This window comes from Panthera leo, chromosome D4 (genome assembly GCF_018350215.1).
Source record: "Panthera leo isolate Ple1 chromosome D4, P.leo_Ple1_pat1.1, whole genome shotgun sequence".
NCBI lineage: Eukaryota > Metazoa > Chordata > Mammalia > Carnivora > Felidae > Panthera > Panthera leo.
In genome coordinates this window covers 8108630-8128638 of record NC_056691.1, presented here as the reverse complement: position 1 = coordinate 8128638, position 20009 = coordinate 8108630, and the positions used below count along the sequence as shown (strand labels likewise).

General features: G+C 40.0%; 1 protein-coding gene across 14 annotated transcripts in view; it reads right to left on the bottom strand.

The window, feature by feature from the left end:
• RFX3 (regulatory factor X3) overlaps positions 1-20009 on the bottom strand; it is a 284537-nt gene that overhangs the window by 148235 nt on the left and 116293 nt on the right. For all 14 annotated transcript variants that reach the window (XM_042912333.1, XM_042912320.1, XM_042912327.1 and 11 more), the window contains one exon: positions 7300-7424. In XM_042912333.1, the coding sequence (XP_042768267.1) occupies positions 7300-7416 (117 nt within the window). In that variant the 5' untranslated portion in view covers positions 7417-7424. The remainder of the gene's footprint in view (positions 1-7299; positions 7425-20009) is intronic.

The window sequence follows — 20009 nt, the reverse complement described above, 5'->3', positions numbered from 1 at the left end:
GAAATTAAGTCTCAGGTAAGGTTAATAATTTGCCCAAGATCATATAACTAGAAAGAGCTAGCAACAGGATTTGAACCCACAACTTCTAACTCTGAATCTCAGTCTCTTCACCTCTACAAAACCTGCTTCTTCCTGGACGAAGTAGCCCTCAAGAAATAAAACGGGAAGCCCAAAAGCCACAGAATAAGAGCGATGAGGACAGTCAACAGTTTTTAAGTGTCAAGGAAAAATCCAGAAAAATCCTAGAGAATATTTTTGGGTTTGGCTCCATCAAAAGTGCACAGTATCCACAGTTGCATGAGTAGCATCCAAATTTCACAGGATTAAGAAGTGGTTGGACAAAAGGGAAATGTACTAGACAAGTACAGATTGTCGAGAAAACCGGCAGTGGGGAAACAGAGAATGAAATACGTCAACTGAAGAGGGAAAAGAACGAAAACACTGGGGAGGGAGCACATGTAAAAACACCACAAATACGTCATCTGACTCAACCTCCCGCAAGAAGTTCTTGGGAAACACACTCCCACATTCCTCACTTCCTAGCTCTGTCACCAACCCGTCAGACTCCCCGATTTCCCTTGGGCTCTTCCATGCCTGACTCTACCAGAAACGCTCTCCTCCGGTTTGTTTTTCTTACGCCCTCCAACTTTTCCTTCAGCACGTGGCTCAAAGGTCACATCCATGGTGAAGATATTACTGATCTTTACTCCCAAGAACAATCTCCACGGTTTCCCCCTGAGGCGATCAGTATCCAATTTTGTAACAACAGCTGTCTCCCTCAAAAGTTAGCTTCCTACAGTCAGGTACCGTGTCAAATCACCTCTGAGACACCTCATGTGGATGCCAGTAAATCTCTTTGCTTGGCCATTCCAGTCGTTGCCGAAAGGGCCGATGAACCCAGTGGCCATGGAAGCAGGCATGGAAGTCAAGCATGGGTTCAACAACATGGCTTCTACTCACTACAGATGATGTGGCTGTAACTATTGGATCCTAAGCTGCCACGGAATTAGAGACAGATACAACCAAGACCTGGAGACAAGATCCTGAGATAGAACCAAAGGGGAGAGGTGTTTTGCCTTCATGTGTCACTTCCTCCAGCTGAAAATCATACGCCAATCATTTTTAACATTATTTGAAGCTGATCTGTTGATTCTAACTCATGCTAAGTGTCTTATCTCAGCTGAAGAAATGAGTGAAGAAATGAGGCACGTTTAACACAGTGCCGGGCATAGTCCTCTGAAACTACAATATCCTAAACTGATCATAATGATTGAACTCCAGACGAGAAAGTATGTTTAAAGTCACTTAACAGAGAACCACTGCATATGATTACTGCACTATTTAAATAGTACTCAGCAGAGATGTTCAACTAAAAGGCCTTCATATTCGATTGGCACAATGAAATTTATTTCAATTGTAAATCAGCATGTTCCCTTGAAACACCTTTTTATATTAGATCCTAAAAATAAGCAGTTCTGGCTCTGAAAAATAAAATAAATATGCTCTTCAAGAGATAAAATCACTGTCTTTTGTTTTCCTACAAAAAGACATTCAACTGGAATTCATTTTAAAATGTAGCCCCATCTTTTAGGATGTCTGTCACAGTCTTAATTAGGAGAACACTGTCCCCTTAGGTAACCAAGCCAATGGGAATCAAATCCCAAATAAGAGCAAACCAACGAAAAATGTCTTTGTTTCTACTGATTAGATGAGATAAAGGTCTCAAATGAAAAGAATTCTATTTCTGTCCATCAAAGCTAGAATGCACAGAAAGCAACTCTCTCTTGACCCTGAACAGAAAAGAAAAAGACAGGACTGATCGAGGGCACTACCTCAGACTTAGCTCTCCAAACTGGCAAAGGGAGCCATTCGAGATATTACTGATCAGATTCTGAGCCAATACAATATTCTGTTATAGATTTAATATACTACCGACAACCTTTTGTTCCCCTTAATCACTGTTCATTGCTTCCATCACAAGAACTTTCTCACGGGCATGCTGCTAATCACAGTTTCTCGGGTTGTGACGATATATACTACACAGAGGGAACATGGCAAACACAAGTGAGCATAAAAATGACCCCTTGTTGAAGGTGTGGTCTCATGTGAGGATCTCAGGAGTATTTGTATCAAAATTCCTTTCCTAAAATCTACTTGCTAAAATTTGAGGCTTCGTGTTAAAGATACCCGTAATAAATAGATCTACCGGGATTCATTTAAAATCTACCCTTCTTGAAGACTGCCCTTCGCCTAGAACCTAACTAACTGGCAATCCTGACTGAAGCTTGTTTCTCAAACAAAATGTCATTTATCCCTTTGACCACAGGGAGGAAATGCTCACTTGCCAGGATGTACCACAACTTATGTGGCAATGCTAAATATGTGACAGATTGACACTCACCAAAAAGAAACAATACGGCTACAAAAGCAACAATACTCCCAGAATACGGCTATTCTATTCATTCTGATAACTCAAATTATAGAGAAGAGTCACTGCCCAGAGAGATGACTTATATAAAAACAGAGATTCTTACCTGAACATGATCTTGAAATGAGTTTTCCTCCATCACATAAAAAAAGGTTTCAATGTCCCAGTTACATACCAAAGACCCGCTAGAAAGAAACAGAGTCCCCGGGCAGGAAACGGTAAAGACACAATCTCTGAATAATACAAGAACTTAAACAATGTTGACAGCTAATGTGACACAAGAGTTTTTTCTCTGAATTCAAACAGAAGCCCCTCGACCCCAGGGCTCCACTGAACCTGGGATGTTATGTTTACAAGAAGCGGTACAGGGGCAACACTCGGATCCACTTTGACAGAAAACATGTGGGCTTTCTTCTAAGAGGAAGATGGGCAGAGACCGTAGGCAGAGTAAGAGCTGTAGTCGGAGGGGCAGTTAACACTGGGAAACATGAAAGGGAGAAAAAGTCCCGGGGCCCTGGTTCAGGGTGGATTAGGAATTCTCTTCTGTGTCAGCGCCATTATGGAACACCTGAAGCCCAAAATGAAAACAAGGAGTGTATGTTCGGACTTCTGTCTAGGTTCTGCTTTGAAAAGCATCTCAACTGGCTGGCTGTGAGAGAGAACTGAAGAGTGGAGGACATTTTCCTTCTTCCCTCTCCTGGACTTATCATTCAGTTCTAGAGCAAGTAGGGTCAAAGACCTCTCAGATTTAGCCATCTATTGGCCAAATGGAAGAATAACCTACAAGAAACTGTAACAAATCACTGAAGGCAGGGGAAGGCAGGGGGGAACAACTCATTTCTAGCCATGGTCTATACAGTCTAAGAAGTCTTTTTATAGAGATGATAGGATGAGTAATATCAAAAGTTTAGTAACTAATCGAGATAGTGAATTTGAATATTTTTAGAGATTCTATTGAATTGGGCAACAATGTCCTTATTTGGAAGCTTGAGACTCTATGGTGTTTTGTGAAATGATGAAAAATTATAAAAGACAGGAAATTTGACAAAGTATTATATAACAAGACCATGTAGTCATTGCTCAGAATTCTCTATTCCTGAACCAGACTGTCTAAGGAAAGGTGGAAAGTTGATTCTTGAGATCATACAGAATAAATGAGAAACCACAGAAATAATTTTAGAATCAACATTTTACTTGGTACTTATTACACAGTGAGATTAAAACCTTGGTGCTTTGAAGAAACAGAACTATATACATTAGATCTTAAAATTGTCTGGTCTCTCAACTTTCTAAAAAATACAGCATCACATGCCTCAACCTTAAAAAATTTTGAGCTATACACCTTGTCTTCACATCAAAGTGACCAAAGCAAAGACACAATAAAAGTTCAATCAATGTGGAGCACCCTGGATGGCTCAGTCAGTTGAGCATCCAACTTTTGATTTTGACTCAGGTCATGATCCCAGGGTCATAGGATCAAGCTCTGAGTTGGGCTCTACTCTCAGCATGGAGCCTGCTTAAGAGTCTCTCTCCCACTCCCTCTGTCCCTCTCCTGCTCACGCACTCTTTCTCTCAAATAAATAAATGGATAAATAAATAAAGTTGAAACAATAGAAGTAACTACTTTTGACATCAATGCTATAATTTCAATATCCGTCATGGGTCGGTGACAAAGGTGAGAAGCTTTTAAAGGTGTCCCACCACGGTTTGAAAACTCAAGAATGACATCAGCACATTAACAATACAAAGGTTACACACAAGTTAAGAGCAGTAGGAAATTACTGCAGGAGTGATCTAATCAGTTATAGAAAATATATCCACAGGGACACTGTTAGAATGCACTAGGCAGTGTCAAACGTGACACTTTTCCAGGGGTGCCTGGGTGGCTCAGATGGCTAAGTGTCCGACTTCGGCTCAGGTCACGATCTCGCGGTTTGTGAGTTCTGGCCCCACTTTGGACTCTGTGCTGACAGCGTGGAGCCTGGAGCCTGCTTTGGATTCTGTGTCTCCCTCTCTTCTCTGTCCCTCCCCTGCTCGCTCTCTCTCTCTCTCCTTCTCAAAAATAAACATTAAAAAATCTTTTTAAAAACGTGACACGTTTCTAGTTTCAAAAAAAAAAAAAGGAAGAAAAAAAAAGAAAAGAACAAAATGACAGAGGAGAAAAAATTCCTTCCAAATAAGCCTGGAAGGACTATATCACAGGTAACTCTGGGCAAATATCACACTAACCCACTATGTGAAATAAAACACTTTGTTGACAAAAAGAAAACAAAGAGTTCTCACCTTCTTTGCTTGGTGTAAGGGGGTGTAAACTATCACCTGCCTGGAATGTCCTAGAGGAAAGAGCTAACTTGAGGCACTGAAAAATATGCCTGCTAAAAATGAGCCATATGGCCTAGCACAATGTTTTCCAAAGTGTGGTCCACGTGTACATGACATTATTTTCTACGAGGACATGGACAAGTTAATGTGTGCGTACATATGATCTTCTATTTACGGCTGGTGATACTGATTTTCCATTTCTGGTAGCAATTTTTTTTTTTAAGTTTATTTATTTTGAGAGAGAGAGAGAGAGAGAGAGCAGGTGAGGGAACACAGAGAGAGGGAGAGAGAGAATCCCAAGCAGGCTCTGCAATGTCAGCGTGGGGGCCCGACACGGGGATCAATCTCACGAGCCCTAAGATCATGACCTGAGCTGAAACCGAGTCGGACGCTTAACTGACTGAGCCACCCAGGAACTCCGCAATGTTTGTTTTGTAAGGTAGGTATTTCATATAAAAAGTGATTCTACTTAAGCACCAATCAGAGGCCCTCCACGAACTGCAAGCAGTGAGGTGGGTGACTGCTTTCCCTAACTTTGGTGAAAGTTCGGAGATTTATTCTTTGGCCTAATCTCTACACTAAGGAAGACCAACCACGGGTGATACCATGTGAAAAAAAGAAGGATTAAGTGAATCGAGGCAAGAAATACCCAACTCTCTTCCCCTACTCAGCTTTCAGGAAGCCAAGTTTATGCTCCAGGGAGGAAGCTGGAGAAGTCTTCTTTAAAAATATGACAACCCGAAAAGAAAAAAAAAAAAAAAATGACAACCCAAGAGGAAAAACAAAGAACATCAGACGGTCCCCAGTTAAAAAGCCCAGTCAAATGACCCTGTATTGAAGTTAACAAGACCCACTCATGCATTCAAATCAGCTGTTTACCCTCATGCTTTTAAATATGGATAAACACCCAAAGATTAGCAGACATCTGAGAAAAGCCTCAAAAATAAAAGATTAAAAAAAAAACTCACAAAACAAAAAACAAAGTAGTGTGAAGGAAATGGATTCTAAAGGAAAAACTTCCAACAAGTTTTAAAAAATTAGTAATTTCAGAGAAAAAAAAAGATACCATAAATCAGGAAATACAACATGATGTTATAAAAAGGAACATACAGATGGGGTGCCTGGATGGCTCAGTTGGTTGGGCGTCCAACTCGGCTCGGGTCATGATCTCATGGTTCGTGGGTTCAAGCCCCATGTTGGGCTCTGTGCTGACAGCTCAGACCCTGGAGCCTGCTTTCAGATTCTGTGTCTCTGTCTCTCTACCCCTCCACCACTCGACTCTATCTCTTTCAATAATAAATAGACATTTAAAAAAAATAAAAAAGGAACATAGAGGAAAAAAATTTTTTTAACATTTTCTTTTTTTAAATTTCTTTTTTAATGTTTATTTGTTTTTGAGAAAGAAAGAGAGCGCGAGTGGGGGAAGGGCAGAGAGAGGGAGACACAGAATCTGAAGCAGGCTCCAGGCTCTGAGCTATCAGCCCAGAGCCTAATGCAGGGCTCAAACTCACAGACCACCAGATCATGACCTGAGCCAAGGTCACACGCTTAAGCGACTGAGCTACCCAGGAGCCCCCGGGAAAATTTTTCAAAAGCTTCTTCTTGGTGACAGCACTCTCCCTGTCCATCACACTTCTACCTCCTGAAAAGAATTCTACCTTAATCTGTCTGTCATTTAGGAAAATACATCCCTTTCCCTAGTTACTTTTTTGGTAATTGTAAGAGCAACATTTGCTAAAGTTTCTCCTTGATACTAAGAAATTACAGGCAAATCTCAAGTCTCAAGAGAATGCTTGATACGATCTTTCTCATTTAATTTCTCACTACTCTTTGGAAGAAATGACAGGCCAAGGTGTTCACCATCCACCTGACAGAACTATTATCCGGCATGAAGAGCATTTACGTCGTCAGTATCTTCCCGAAACAGACCGAGTGTCCTGGGTTTGAATAAGCTCTGTAGTAAACGTGTGATGATGAATTCATTCCCAATTCTTTACGTGGGATGAGTCAGATCTCCAGACCTTTAAGATCATTTAATTTTCATTCAACACTATTTTTTCAGTCGCCGTAATATTCAGACCTTTCCCAAAACATCACAAAGGTGAAATCCTTGCCTGTAAGGTACGCACAACCCCTCCATTAAGTACCACTTACTGGGAGCCAATTATATGAAACTGTGATCGCTGATACTTCGGTAAGAGAGAAATAGGGTGTTGTGATAAAGAATAAGAGAGGGGAGAAGAGAGGGAGGATGGTCAAGTCAGAAAGCAGTGTTTTCTTTAGGAGTTAAGAGAGAAACTCTTTCAGAAGAGGGATTTATACAGTTGGGCTCCTTTTCTTTGTATCCCGATAGCCCCACACGGAGAGAATTTGCCACATCCAGGAAAGGCTCAAGAAACATTTGCTTCATTAACCTAAGAACGGAACCAAACCAATGTTAGCACCCACAGGACTAGCAAGTGTAGTCTAAATCCCCTTTGGACACAGCTGCGTGGGAGAGTCAACACAAGGAGAGGCACAGCATTTCTCTGCGAACAGCAGCTCCTTACCTGTTGTTGTACCGGTACCTGCTGCACCACCTGGGTAGGTACCGCTGCTTGACTAGCCACAGATGTCTGTAAAGTCACTGTCGAACCTGTGTCCGACCCGGTCTCTGATGTCTGCATGATGGTCTCTGAAATACAGTATCAGAAATAAAGTTTTAAGTGTTCTCCCTGCATGATTAGCTACATTACATTTGTTCTAAAATTCCTATACTTAGGGGCGCCTGGATGGCTCAGTTGGATGAGGGTCCGACTTTGGCTCAAGTCGTGATCTCGCGGTCTGTGAGTTCGAGCCCCGCCTCAGGCTCTGTGCTGACCGCTCAGAGCCTGGAGCCTGCTTCAGAACCTGTGTCTCCCTCTCCCTCTGTCCCTCCCCTACTCATGTTCTGTCTGTCTGTCTCTCTCTCTCTCTCTCTTAAAAATAAATAAACATGAGGGAAAAAACCTATACTTAGAGTAACTTTCAACTCTCAGAATATTTCTTACCCCAACATACTGCCATGATATTCCAGGCAGCTTTATAGTCATTCTGTTCACTTTTTAAGTCTACACAGAAAATTACCAATTCACATTAAAAAAAAAAAATCCCCATTTACACTTCTTTTTTTGAGGCTATAAAAGTTGAACTTCATTGAAATCTAACTTCCTTAGGTCTCATCTGTTAATAAAAGTTTCAATCATATTATAAACTGTAGACCAAAATTATTTTAAGATTCTCAATTTTCAGAACACAAACCCTAGCTGGATGCAAGTATGTCATAAAATTTTATTTTCTAGACACTTTTAGAGGCCATTAGCGTGTCCCCCAAAGGTGTACAATTCAGAATACATTATTCCTAACATCCTTTCCAACTTTCAAACTTACTATGCAGTGATCTAAAAAATTAATAATAATAATGTATATCCAAAACTTAACCAAAGGATCAAGCTCACTAATTTGCTGTGACTGTGGTATACTGTACTAAAATCAACCTTGATTTTACCCAGAGGTAGCCAAACATCAACAACGTTTATTATTTTGAACATGGGGAGGACCACTATTATGTAAATGAGGCTGGTAAGCAAGACACGAAATTTTAGCTTCTCTCATTCACAGTTCAGCATGGCACATTTTTAAAGTTCGTATGTTCCTGATCTAGCTACACAGGTTAAATTTTGCAGTGTGTAATGTAACAGGTATGGTTTCTAAGACCTCCTGGTCTCAACATTCCCTTTTGCTACTTATAGAGTTAATGGAATAAATATTAATCTGTTACCGAGCAGGGACCAGAATTCTAATATTCTTTCCTGGGGGGCTGGGGGAACAATATTTAATTGGTAATTTAAGAAAAATACCGCACTGTGGTTTAAATCTGTGAACAGCAGGGTGAACATTAATTTTCCCCAAGAAAATTCAAAAAGAGCATCCAGTTCTTTCAAGTAGAAAATTAAGCCCCAGGGGTGCCTGGGTGGCTCAGTCGGTTAAGCGTCCGACTTCGGCTCAGGTCATGATCTCATGGTTCGAGAGTTCGAGCCCTGCATCGGGCTCTGTGCTGACAGCTCAGAACCTGGAGCTGCTTCAGATTCTCTGTCTCCCTCTCTCCCTGCCCCTGCCCTGCCTGCACTCTGTCTCCCTCTCAAAAATAAATAAACATTTTTAAAAATTAAATAGAAAAAAGAAAGAAAATTAAGCCCCTTACCATCTTTTGTCAATGCGTCCCCTCTCTTCCCATGTTTCCCCCAAACCTTTTCTATCATCTCATTCAATTTTAGAAATGGACCTCTGAAGACATCTAATCTACTCTTCTCATTTGATAAATGAGGAAACTGAAACCCAGAGAGGTTAAGAGACTCACTCAAGGGGACAGGAACAGATGTGAGGCGAGGCCTTTTTGCTTTGAATCCATGCTTATTTTTCTTTTCTAGACCTTGACATTGGCATCTCTTTAGGTGATTTGCTTACTCTTTTGTTAGTCCAGGCCCTCAAGCGGCACAATAAACCTTACCACTGCAACAGACACAGCAACGACAGCTAACACCGATTACATGTTCAACCTATGCTAAGGACTCTTCCAAATGCTCTACGTGTTAATTTATAAGTAAATTAATCCATGTAACACCCAGGTGTGACTGGTAGGATTATAATCTCCAAATACAGATGAGGGACCTCGGACATACAGAGGGAAGGTGGGTAGGAGCTTAAAAAACAAAGGGAAAGTGATACAGACTGTGGCTACCCCGTCATTTACTTGGGTCGGCTCTTCACGCTCAGCTCCAAGACGTTGAGAATTTGTGGGAAGTCTCCCAATTATCCAAGAGAAAAAAGCTGGAAGTTCAGATTTTTATGTGAAATCTTCCAAATGGTGGCTCATTTAAAAAAAAAAATTAGCATTAATCTCCAAGCAAACACACACACCCACACACACATCCACACATCCCTCTGGGCTACCATTAAGACCATGGATATGCCTGAAATTGAGAATGACAGTATTCACCACACAAAGTTCTTGCCTAAGTAAGATGACTGGAGGACCCTTGGTCGTCAAAATTTGGGGAAGGGATACACATGAGGAATCCTATCTGTATCTCTTCCTTTATTCCATCACAGAGGGGGAAAAAAAAAATGCCCTCCCAAAAAGGAAAGCAAAAGTCAATGTCCTTTGACTCACTACATGCTTATAGGCCATCAATCCCTTTTGTGCTACAGCAGAAGGGCTGTGAGTGAGGGGGGATGTCTTTCTGCAGAGAATGAGGAAGGAACCAGATGTTGCTTACCGCGTCTTTAGTGAGGTTTCCTTAGCCTCTCTAACTAATGCCAACCTAGGTGGAGGCATCAGTCCGTTTAGTATACAAATGAAGAAATCAGAGTCGCCAATTATGTCCAATCAAAGGTGGCTGTTTCTTAGAGTGTAGTCACTCACCTAAAACTCCCTCCTATTTCTCCCAGTGCTGGCTGGGAATGTTCTCGAGGCTTTCTCGTGTGCCCATACGTTGTAATGCAGACCAGCCTACACACCCATTTTAGGCTATGACCCAACCTTGACATCGACTATTTTAGACCTAACATATGCAACAATAAAAAGAAAGATCTCTTTAAAAATTAAATATATTTTTAAAGCAATTCCTAAGAATTCTCCATAAACCACATGAGAAAGCTTATCAGAAGATAAAGGGCATAGATCTGAAAACTGGCTTCTCAAGACTATATTATATTAGACTCCACAGACAGGCTTTGGTTCAGAGTAACTACCAATTAAAATTCTTAATTGCCAATATTTAAATATCAGAAATCTGTGGTAAAAACCAAATTTCCAGATACAAAAAAATGTGAAGCTTTAGAAAAGGTGAGCGCACAGTGTATGTTTTATAGGCAAATTACTTAAATGGAAATACTCCTTCACTTGCCTGGCCTCTATAGGCATTTGAGTTCATGACACTTTTTGGGGTAACCAGAAATTCAGTCTTACCAATCCAGATTGAAAATGGAGAATAATTTTTTGGGTTTGAGACCATCTTAATAACATTTAAACTCATTCACTTCTTTTATACAGAACAGAAAAACCCAGGTTTGACCACTTTACCAACAGAAATGCATGACCAGACGATTGGAACTAATATTTTCCCCATTTAAAGACGAGTCAATGGGAGACTCACAGACGTTAAGTCACTTAACCAAGGTCAAGCAGCTGGAGGTAGGAAAGGAGGGTTTGGACCTCCCACTGAAGTTCACACACGAGACGACTAGACCAAGTGGGGAGTCCTGAATTTCAGAGCAGACATCGCACAGACAGAAGGGAGTAAAAGAAAATAATGCAAACTGGGGAGATTTTCAGAATGAGAAAGAAGGAAAAGGTCCCAACTACTTTATAGGAGCAACCTTTGCAGAACAGACTGGGGAAAAGAGATGGATAGAAAATGATGGCTTTATAACCTCGGGTTAGAAAGTCACGACGAGCTTTCCATCTGGCCTCTGGCTCTACGCATATGCCACGTCAAAACCGGCACATAAAGTCCCATCCCGGACAACAAACAGCTGCCCCAGAACATCATCTGTTTACTCCCGAGTGGCTGATCCCCATCCTGTCTCACCAGCTCTTGGATCATAAAGGGTCATGCCTACTGATAAGAACTTAGTTTCTCCATCTTTCCTTGAAAGACACAACTTCATTCTCCTTTAATGGCATTGTCTTCCTCGGTTTTGAGGAAGAGGCTTTCTTTGCCAAAGCCTCATGGCTTGAGAGGGTCTCAGTCACATCCGTGGCAGAGACTGGCTCAAAAACTCATGACCATAATTAGGTCTCTCGGCTAACAAGTATCTCCCAGGTGCCACACATTATGCTAACTGCTTGAAATACTTCTCATTTAATCCTCGTAGGACTCCCATAATGGAAGCGTTCTTATTTCCACTTTAAAAATAAGGCAACTGAGGCACAAATGTACTCAGTAACTTGCTGAAAGCCACAGAGCTAGTAAGGGGAAGAGCCTGAATTCAACCCTAGGTTTATCACACTCCAAAGCCTGCGATGTCACTCCGGATAGTACTTTGCAATATCATGATGATAAGGCTTCCAAATGAAAAGCTAGAGACTATTATTGATCTGAACAGCAAAGTCTTTGGGATTCTCAACCCACTGTATTCCATCTACACTTCCAATAACAACGGACAGACATCCCTTCTCTCTCTGACATCGAAATTAGGAAGTATTCTCTCTCTTTCTGCTGAGGCCATAATAAAACCTAACTAGTAAGTATTTTTCCAGAGGCATTTTAACGGATTAATTCTGAAGACCTGACTTAACAGCAGATCAATTAGAATGTTAAAGCATGTTCGAGGAGTATAGCCCTCCTGCCAAATTTTGCTAAACAGATCATTTAAACCCACCGACGCATTCAGAGTATTCTGGTAGCTTTCCAACATTTCAGCAAAGCAAGAATCATCACGGAGGGTAGTGTCTGAGCAGGCTTCATTTGGAGGTTTTGTTTTAGACCCAACATAAGGTTTATGTGTACATTGGAGGTGTTCCTATTCACCCAGCAGTGGTTTCTGTGCTCTGTTTATGTTTGGGAGTAATGTGGTTAGTTTAGTTCCTTCACAGCCCCCTTTCAAGTGATATTTGTTTATCAGCCACAAATGCAGTCACATTAATCCATTCTGATAAGCTAAATAAACCCCTGCAGCTGGTCCATGACGCAGCCCATATGTAAATGAGTTGTATATTCTTGCAGGAGAGACATGCGCGATTTCAGTTTCGTCTTCCTTGCCTAATGTGGCAGTCAGGTGTGTCAGGAGCAACCGATGCTTGTTTGACAAAGGACCTTTTTATTCTGGCTAATTAAGCAGTTGGACACACCCGCCTGTTAACGGTTCTGTTTTGCACAGCCAACTCTGGCTGAATCATGCGAATCTACAGCTAAATAGGCCACATTTTGAAAGAAGGCTAATTAACCCCTAGGAGAAGGAAAAGAATATTGCAAAAACCCAGCTGCTGAAAGCGACAAGATTAGCATTTCTTCAACCTGACGGGCAAAACCCAGGCAAAGCAAACGTGTTTGGAACAAACATGCGTTATTTGCAAGTTTCAAGGCGTTCAAACGTTCTTTATGGAACTTCCTGAAGATTATTTAATACACTCAAATTCACAGTTGGATTCCTTTTATCACACACAATATACACGCCAAATTAAATGGTTTAATAGTCTGACCTAATCAATTACTTTTCAAACAGAACTATCTAACTGGGATAGCTTAAAAATAGGTAGTATCCATCTAATTTTTATTGGGGTTTTTCAGCCTGAAATAATTTGCTTTCTAAAGAAGCAAAGTCTGCAAAGTTTGGCTCGACTACACTGACGATATTGTTTTGTGTGTGTGTGTGTGTGTGTGTGTGTGTGTGTGTGTGTGTTTTACACTGAGGAATGTAACAGGTTCCAATTCAGTATAGAAAATAAAGACTTGTAATTTAATTTTCAAGTGCGACAGAGAATTTCCTTCCTTTTTCCTTAGTATGGAAAAACAAAAGATGTTCCTTCTAATTCCTAATTGAACCAAATTAACCAAAGTTAATATTACAATAGTCACTTAATGGGTGTAATAAAAATAAATCACATCTACAATGTGACATTCAACTATAAATTATTTACTGGAAAACCTGGTTCAACATAAGAGCATGGGAATTTACAAAAAAAAAATTGGCATAATTTGAATTACTGTTTTTAAAATACAGAACAAAAACGTTAACGTTGGTATGCCTTTACACAGAAAAACCCCAAATCATAATTGATGTTTTGTGACATGCAATTTTTATTACTAATATTCTGATTAAGCATCAGCATTGTTGAATAAATGTGAGAAAAAACATAAATATTAGTATACATAATGCCCAGAGCAATTAAAATCTCTATTAAAATTAGATGACTGAAAAGAGCTGCGCTATTGCGGGGGGGGGGGGGGGGGGGGGTTGACATTACTTACTTTCCTTAACATACATACATACATACATACATACATACATACATACATACATAATGCCCAGAGCAATTAAAATCTCTATTAAAATTAGATGACTGAAAAGAGCTGTGCTATTGCGGGGGGGAGTTGACATTACTTACTTTCCTTAACATAAAATTAAATATGAAATGTATACATTTCTGACTCTTCTGGAGTAGATGGTGAAAACATTACGATTATTTCAATTCTATTAAAAAAAAGCCCTAAGGATATTAAGCAACTTTTAAAAACAACAATATAAAACAGAGCATATTAGAAAGGTTATATACATAGGTAAATAGTCCTAAGTTTAACTTTTTGAAACTGACAAAAACAGACTGAGCTGATTAATTTAGCTACAACTGTAAGAACACTGTGACTTTGCTTTCTTCCCCCACTTTATCCAGTACAAATGCTAGAAACTGATAAAGCTACAGACTGCAGTCAGCCTTTTTAATTTAAAATACACCTCTGAAAGTTTATTCGTTGTAAAACACAGGGCTTTATCAAATCAATATATCAAGTAACTGAAAGGACTTATGATTTTTTATATTATAAAAGCTCTGCCTGTGTATTTAGGTTTAATGTTGTAATCCTCATGACTGTGTACAATTAATCTTTTGCACTAAATTGATCTGTAGAAAATGATGGAATGATAATAGTGTAGACTGTTAGGCAGTCATCTTTCTGTGATAGCTGATGACAGTGATTAATGTTGGCGACGATTAATCAGCACACTGGTAACATATACAGGTTGCCTGGGTAACTTTTTTCACTTTTCAAACAAAGGTTTTTGCTTAACTAATTCTTCCCTTGACTCAGAATCGAGTATGAAAAACTGTTTCTTTAGAGAAGAAAAATCAAATTACTTTAGCAGTTTTTATCTTAAAGGACCAATGACAAAATAAAACCATCTACTAACATACTAGTAAAGCCAAACTAGTAAAATAATGTAAGAGCTATTTTATTATTTGTTATTCGTTTCTAGTCGTCAAGAGAAGCTGTCATCAGGCACAGAGGTAATTTTTGGGAAAAGAGACCCAAGTGCTTGTCCAGTCTATTGCTAGTGCCTTTCCAGCATTTTCTGCCACTCATGGTCGTGAACAGGCAAATCAGGTCTTACCTACATGACGCAAAAAAATGACAGTGCTCAGACATCGGCTGAAAGAAAAAGGAAAGAAAACCAACCAAACAAAAACATCTAAGCATCCTACACTCTTTCCTACTGGAAAGAGAGCCTGAGAACACCATGATGTAATATACAGAAAGATTCTAACCAAAATACATGAGACAAAGCTATAAATGTTTCCCCCTATTGGTCCATCCAATCCTGAGTGACCAGAACCTAATGGATGGAGCATTTAATGATATTAACCCCCAGAACTGACAGATGATGAGCAATGAGCACTTTATTATAAATCTATCATCTTCGTTGTTAGAGATACTAATAAGAATAGCTGAGCACTTAGTATGTGATGGATGCTTTGGACAGATTCAACCCTAATTTCACCCATAACGTAGACATTCCCATTTTATGGCAGAGGAAAGTAACATTTAGAGATTAACTTGCCCAGGGCCATGAAGCTATTAAGAGATGAAGTCAGGATTCAAGCCCAGGCTTGTCTGACTCCAATAACAGCACGCTGTCATTGGACCCTAGGTGGCCACAGTGACGGCAGCAGCACTGAGGCTATTTTAGTGAAATCAACTTTAAAAGAGATAAAATAGTCTATGAAGACTTTGGGCACTGAGAAAGAATTCTAAATTTGAAGAGACACACAAAAAAAATCCCATAAATGGCAAATAGGTACTATACCTAGTATATAAGCAATACACTTTTATGAAGCCATCAAACCTGTAACTTTTATACTGGAAAAGCATACCATGGATTAAAAGAGTCATACACTGACCTTGTGTTCACAAAATATTTTATAGATGAAAGAGGTTATAATATACACTCATTTGCATTCCAGAATTTATCCTTAAAAGCAAACAAGGGCCCAGTGAAATGAATGTGTATGTATATATAACATTCTACATAAACACAAGGATATTCACTCAAATACTGCATATGATAGCCAATAATAAGCCACCAAAATATCCATAATTGGGATACTTACAAATTGTTCTATTCTGTATCCCTATAGTGGAGTACTACATACATCTATAAAAGCCAACATGGAAGATATTCCTATTTTAAGTATAAAAAGAAGGTTGTCAAATAATATGCAGCCCACAATGCACTCTTCTTAACAGATACTCAATTGCTTTGGAAAAATGCTTGGGGAAATAGAATAACATTCATGCAGCTTCTAGCTCCTGAAATACGGATCTTATCAAACCAACGACCATATACTTTGGGGGGGGTCTCAAGCTAACCTTGAACTTGCTGCCCAAAAGCAATATGGGCTCCAGTTTAGCCTGGGGCCATCCCAAAAAATCAGTCTTAGATTCTGTAACCGAAAATAGGCCTTATAATCTCAAACATAGTTGCAAAAATAGATTTTGATCTGTTCACTTGTGGGGCAAGAGCTCTGTCTCTCTTCCTACTAAGTGGCTCAGAACTCTAAAGGAGCTATAAAAAAAAAAACAAAAAACAAAAAAACACTTCAATGTTTCTGCTGGAATAGCCTATTTAAAAAATATAACTGGAGATTATATCTACAGATCCATTCGTTGCTAGTTCCATGACCTATGTCATTTTCTGTTGAAGGAAAGAAACCTGGTAACATACATTCCCAAATGTCAAACAGGATCCCTTTCTCATGATACTCTCCAGTACCTACTGTCCAATCCAGAATCGAGGCATGAATTTTAATTCTTCTCCCTTGTACACAAACTGATAAGAGCCATGGTGCTTCTTCCAAAGATTTCAAATTGAAAAGAGGATAGGGGTGCCTGGGTGGCTCAGTAGGTTAAGCATCTGACTTCGGCTCAGGTCAGGATCTCATGGCTTGTGAGTTCGAGCCCCATGTCGGGCTCCGTGCTCACAGCTCAGAGCCTGCAGCCTGTTTAGGATCCTGCATCTCCCTCTCTCTTACTTTCCTCTGCCCCTCCCCCCACTCATACCCTGTGTCGCTCTCCCTCAAAAATAAATAAACGGTAAAAAAAAAATAATTAAAAAGAAAAAAAAAAAGAAAAGGGGATGTGTAGGTGCATAATCTAGATGTTTAGCCCTACCAGGCCAACAAGTATTCCCCCTTTGTAAACTAGCCTTATCTCTTCTGTTCCTTCTTACTACATACCCTAAACTTTATATACGTAACTCTACATACGTCACACGCTCACTAGGATGGCTACATCCACACACGTGTAAGTACCCATTCCAGCGTATGTTTTGGGATTGATAAACAGGAAAAGGCTTGCCAACGAGAGCTTCCCAATGGTCTCACTCTACTAGATGGGATGCAAACAAAGGGAAGGGAAAATGAGGCTAAAAGGCGGTATTATTTAAAGAACCACAAGAGAAAACAAGCAGGTAGTGTCACCCCTAAACAGGAGGATTTCCTTTGGGTTTGACAGGGAGTGAAGGCAAGAACAGGAATGCTTAATTTTCTTCACACCAGAGAAGGCTCCAGTAACAACTCTTGGATTCTCTTGCCTACACAAGAAAGTCGTCTATTTTTTTCTCTCATTTCTTTTTCTTTTTATAAAAATGGAAAATAGAGCCTTTTGCAGTTCCTAACTATCCTAATGACAGCCTCAGAGAGATCAACACATCTAAAAGGGGAAAATAATACCGTATAATACTACTACTAATAATGGAAATAATATACCCCATTTTAAATGTACAGTATCTTAAGGAACTGAACTCTCATTACTTCCATTTTTTAGCAAATGTCATGAACAGGGGTGTGGGTGGACTCAGGGGGGAAAAAATCTATATATTCACACACATATAAATCCTGGAAACACTTGCTGTAAAACATGCTCTCATCAAATGAAATTTTTATATTGATTTTCACTGTAAAACACATGTGTAAACACTTGGAATAAAGGCTTGGACAAAGGATGACAAGTAAACCAGTTGAAGATTCCAGCCAACTCTGTACGTTCACAAACTTAACAGAAAAAAATTGTTTATCTCTAAAAATCAGTAATTATTGAAATAAGTCAATCACACTGAATTAAAGACCCTGCCCCCCTGGAGCTTCTTTTACAGGAACTGGTGATGCGCTCCGTGTATGGCTGTCCCTCCAACTCAGTCTAAAGCATTTTCTGGGCTCCAAAAACAATAATTTCTTCTACAGTGGGTTATCTTAGGCTATCTCACAAATCTAGGGTTAACACCCCTAAGTGGTGTTATTAATCTGTTTAAAATCAACTATGCATTCTTTATGTTTAAAAGCAACTGTCATTATGTAATGTTTTATGCAAGTGTGAAATTTCACATAAGGAGTTATTTTCTGTCCTCCCTCCTCCTCTTACACTTTGATGGTGTTCCCAGGGGGCTAAAAAAAAGGGTAAGGGAGGGGCACCTGGGTGGCTCAGTTGGTTGAGCATCTGACTCTTGATTTCAGCTCAAGTCATGATCTCAGGGCTGATGGGAATGTGGGATGGAGCCCCACGTCAGGCTCTGCACTGACAGCGTGGAACCTGCTTGGGATTCTGTGTCTCCCTCTCTCTCAGCCCCTCCCCTGCTCACACTCCCACAGGGGCTCTCTCCCTCTCTTTCAAAAAAAAAAAAAAAAAAAAAAAAGGAAGGGAATCCTTCTTTGTTCCTGAAAATACATTAATAGTAACTGTCCTATCCCAATCACTTCCTTTCTCACCATGTTTCCCTCTCACCTCCCCAACCTAATCAGTCCAAAGATTCTGCTTCCTCATATCTCTTAAAATTCTATTCACATACCTTCCTGTCTCCGGAGCTCAGGTCACTCCCAGCAAGAGGTCGCCAGTGCCGTCGGGATAAACTGCAAACCCCCTAACAGGGCTTCTAAGGCTCGCGAGCACACACCTCTCACCTACCATCTTCCAAAGACTACGTACAATCCAAACGTGTTCTGCTTGTGGACTACTCTCAGTGCCCAAAACCTAGAGCCTCTGAATGAGGAGATCCCTCCAATTCAAAGCATGCTTCCTTCCTACGTTCTCTCATCTTTGCTCCAGCTTTCAGATCTCAGGATAAACTCCACTTCCCCCAGAGAGCCTTCCAAACCACCACCACTCTCCTCCCTTCTTCTTGGCAAATCTGGGACTGGGGTTCCCCTGGGTGCTCCTACAGCACCTTATTTCTACTCCGTGCACAGCAAGTATCACACTGTAGGGTAACTATCTCTCCAACCAGATTATGAACACCAGGGACACTAGACTATGCCTCTTTCTCACCTGCAAATATGCAAGAGTGCCCTAACACACAGATCTTCAATTTGTTGAATGAAGAGGTGAATAAAAAAGGGATGCGTTAAAGACCCTACTGACACCCTAGAGTAGGTAGTATCAGAGGCAAATTCTGTAATAAATACAATTTTCTATTAGCACCGTTTTCAATCAAGTTATTCATTAAGAATGTCTTCTCTTAATTTTCCAATATGACTTTGCTTTCAATTCTCATTATGGCAGAATTTTATAACAACTCCCATACTCCAAGATGTGTAAGCCTCAACTGATTTTGTGTATAATTTAAAAAGAAAGAAAGAAAGAAAAAAGATAGGGATTAAATAAACTCAAATGAGCAAATTAAGTCTTCAGTTATAGCTCTGAACCTCCTGACACATCATTTAGTTTGTTTTAATAAGTACGCCTGATTCACTGAATTGTGGATTCAAACCCAATGCTCTAATCACGTCATCTTCGAAAAGGTGGCCTGGTATGCTTCCTTTGTTTTTATAAGACAGAAGCACTCAGAGATCTTTAATTTTCATAGCTGAAAGGCTAAGAATAAGTAATTAGCCTTAACAGTAATTGTTCTAACTTCATCATTAATTAAGCACTTGAAATTTATTTGAGCTTGGCAACATTCAACTGACATTCTTCTATGGTCTCTTAACAATCATTGAAACTTTTCACAGAACAAGGTATTTCAAGATGCCTCTAGTTACAAACTAGTTAAAAATTTTTTTTAATTTTTTTAAATGTTTATTTTTGACAGAGAGAGAGAGAGAGAGAGAGAGCGAGCGAGCATGAGCGGGGGAGGGGCACAGAGAGAGGGAGACAGAATCCAAAGCAGGCTCCAGGCTCTAGGCTCAAAGCTGTCAGCACAGAGCCCGACGCGGGGCTCGAACTCACAGACCGAGAGATCATGACCTGAG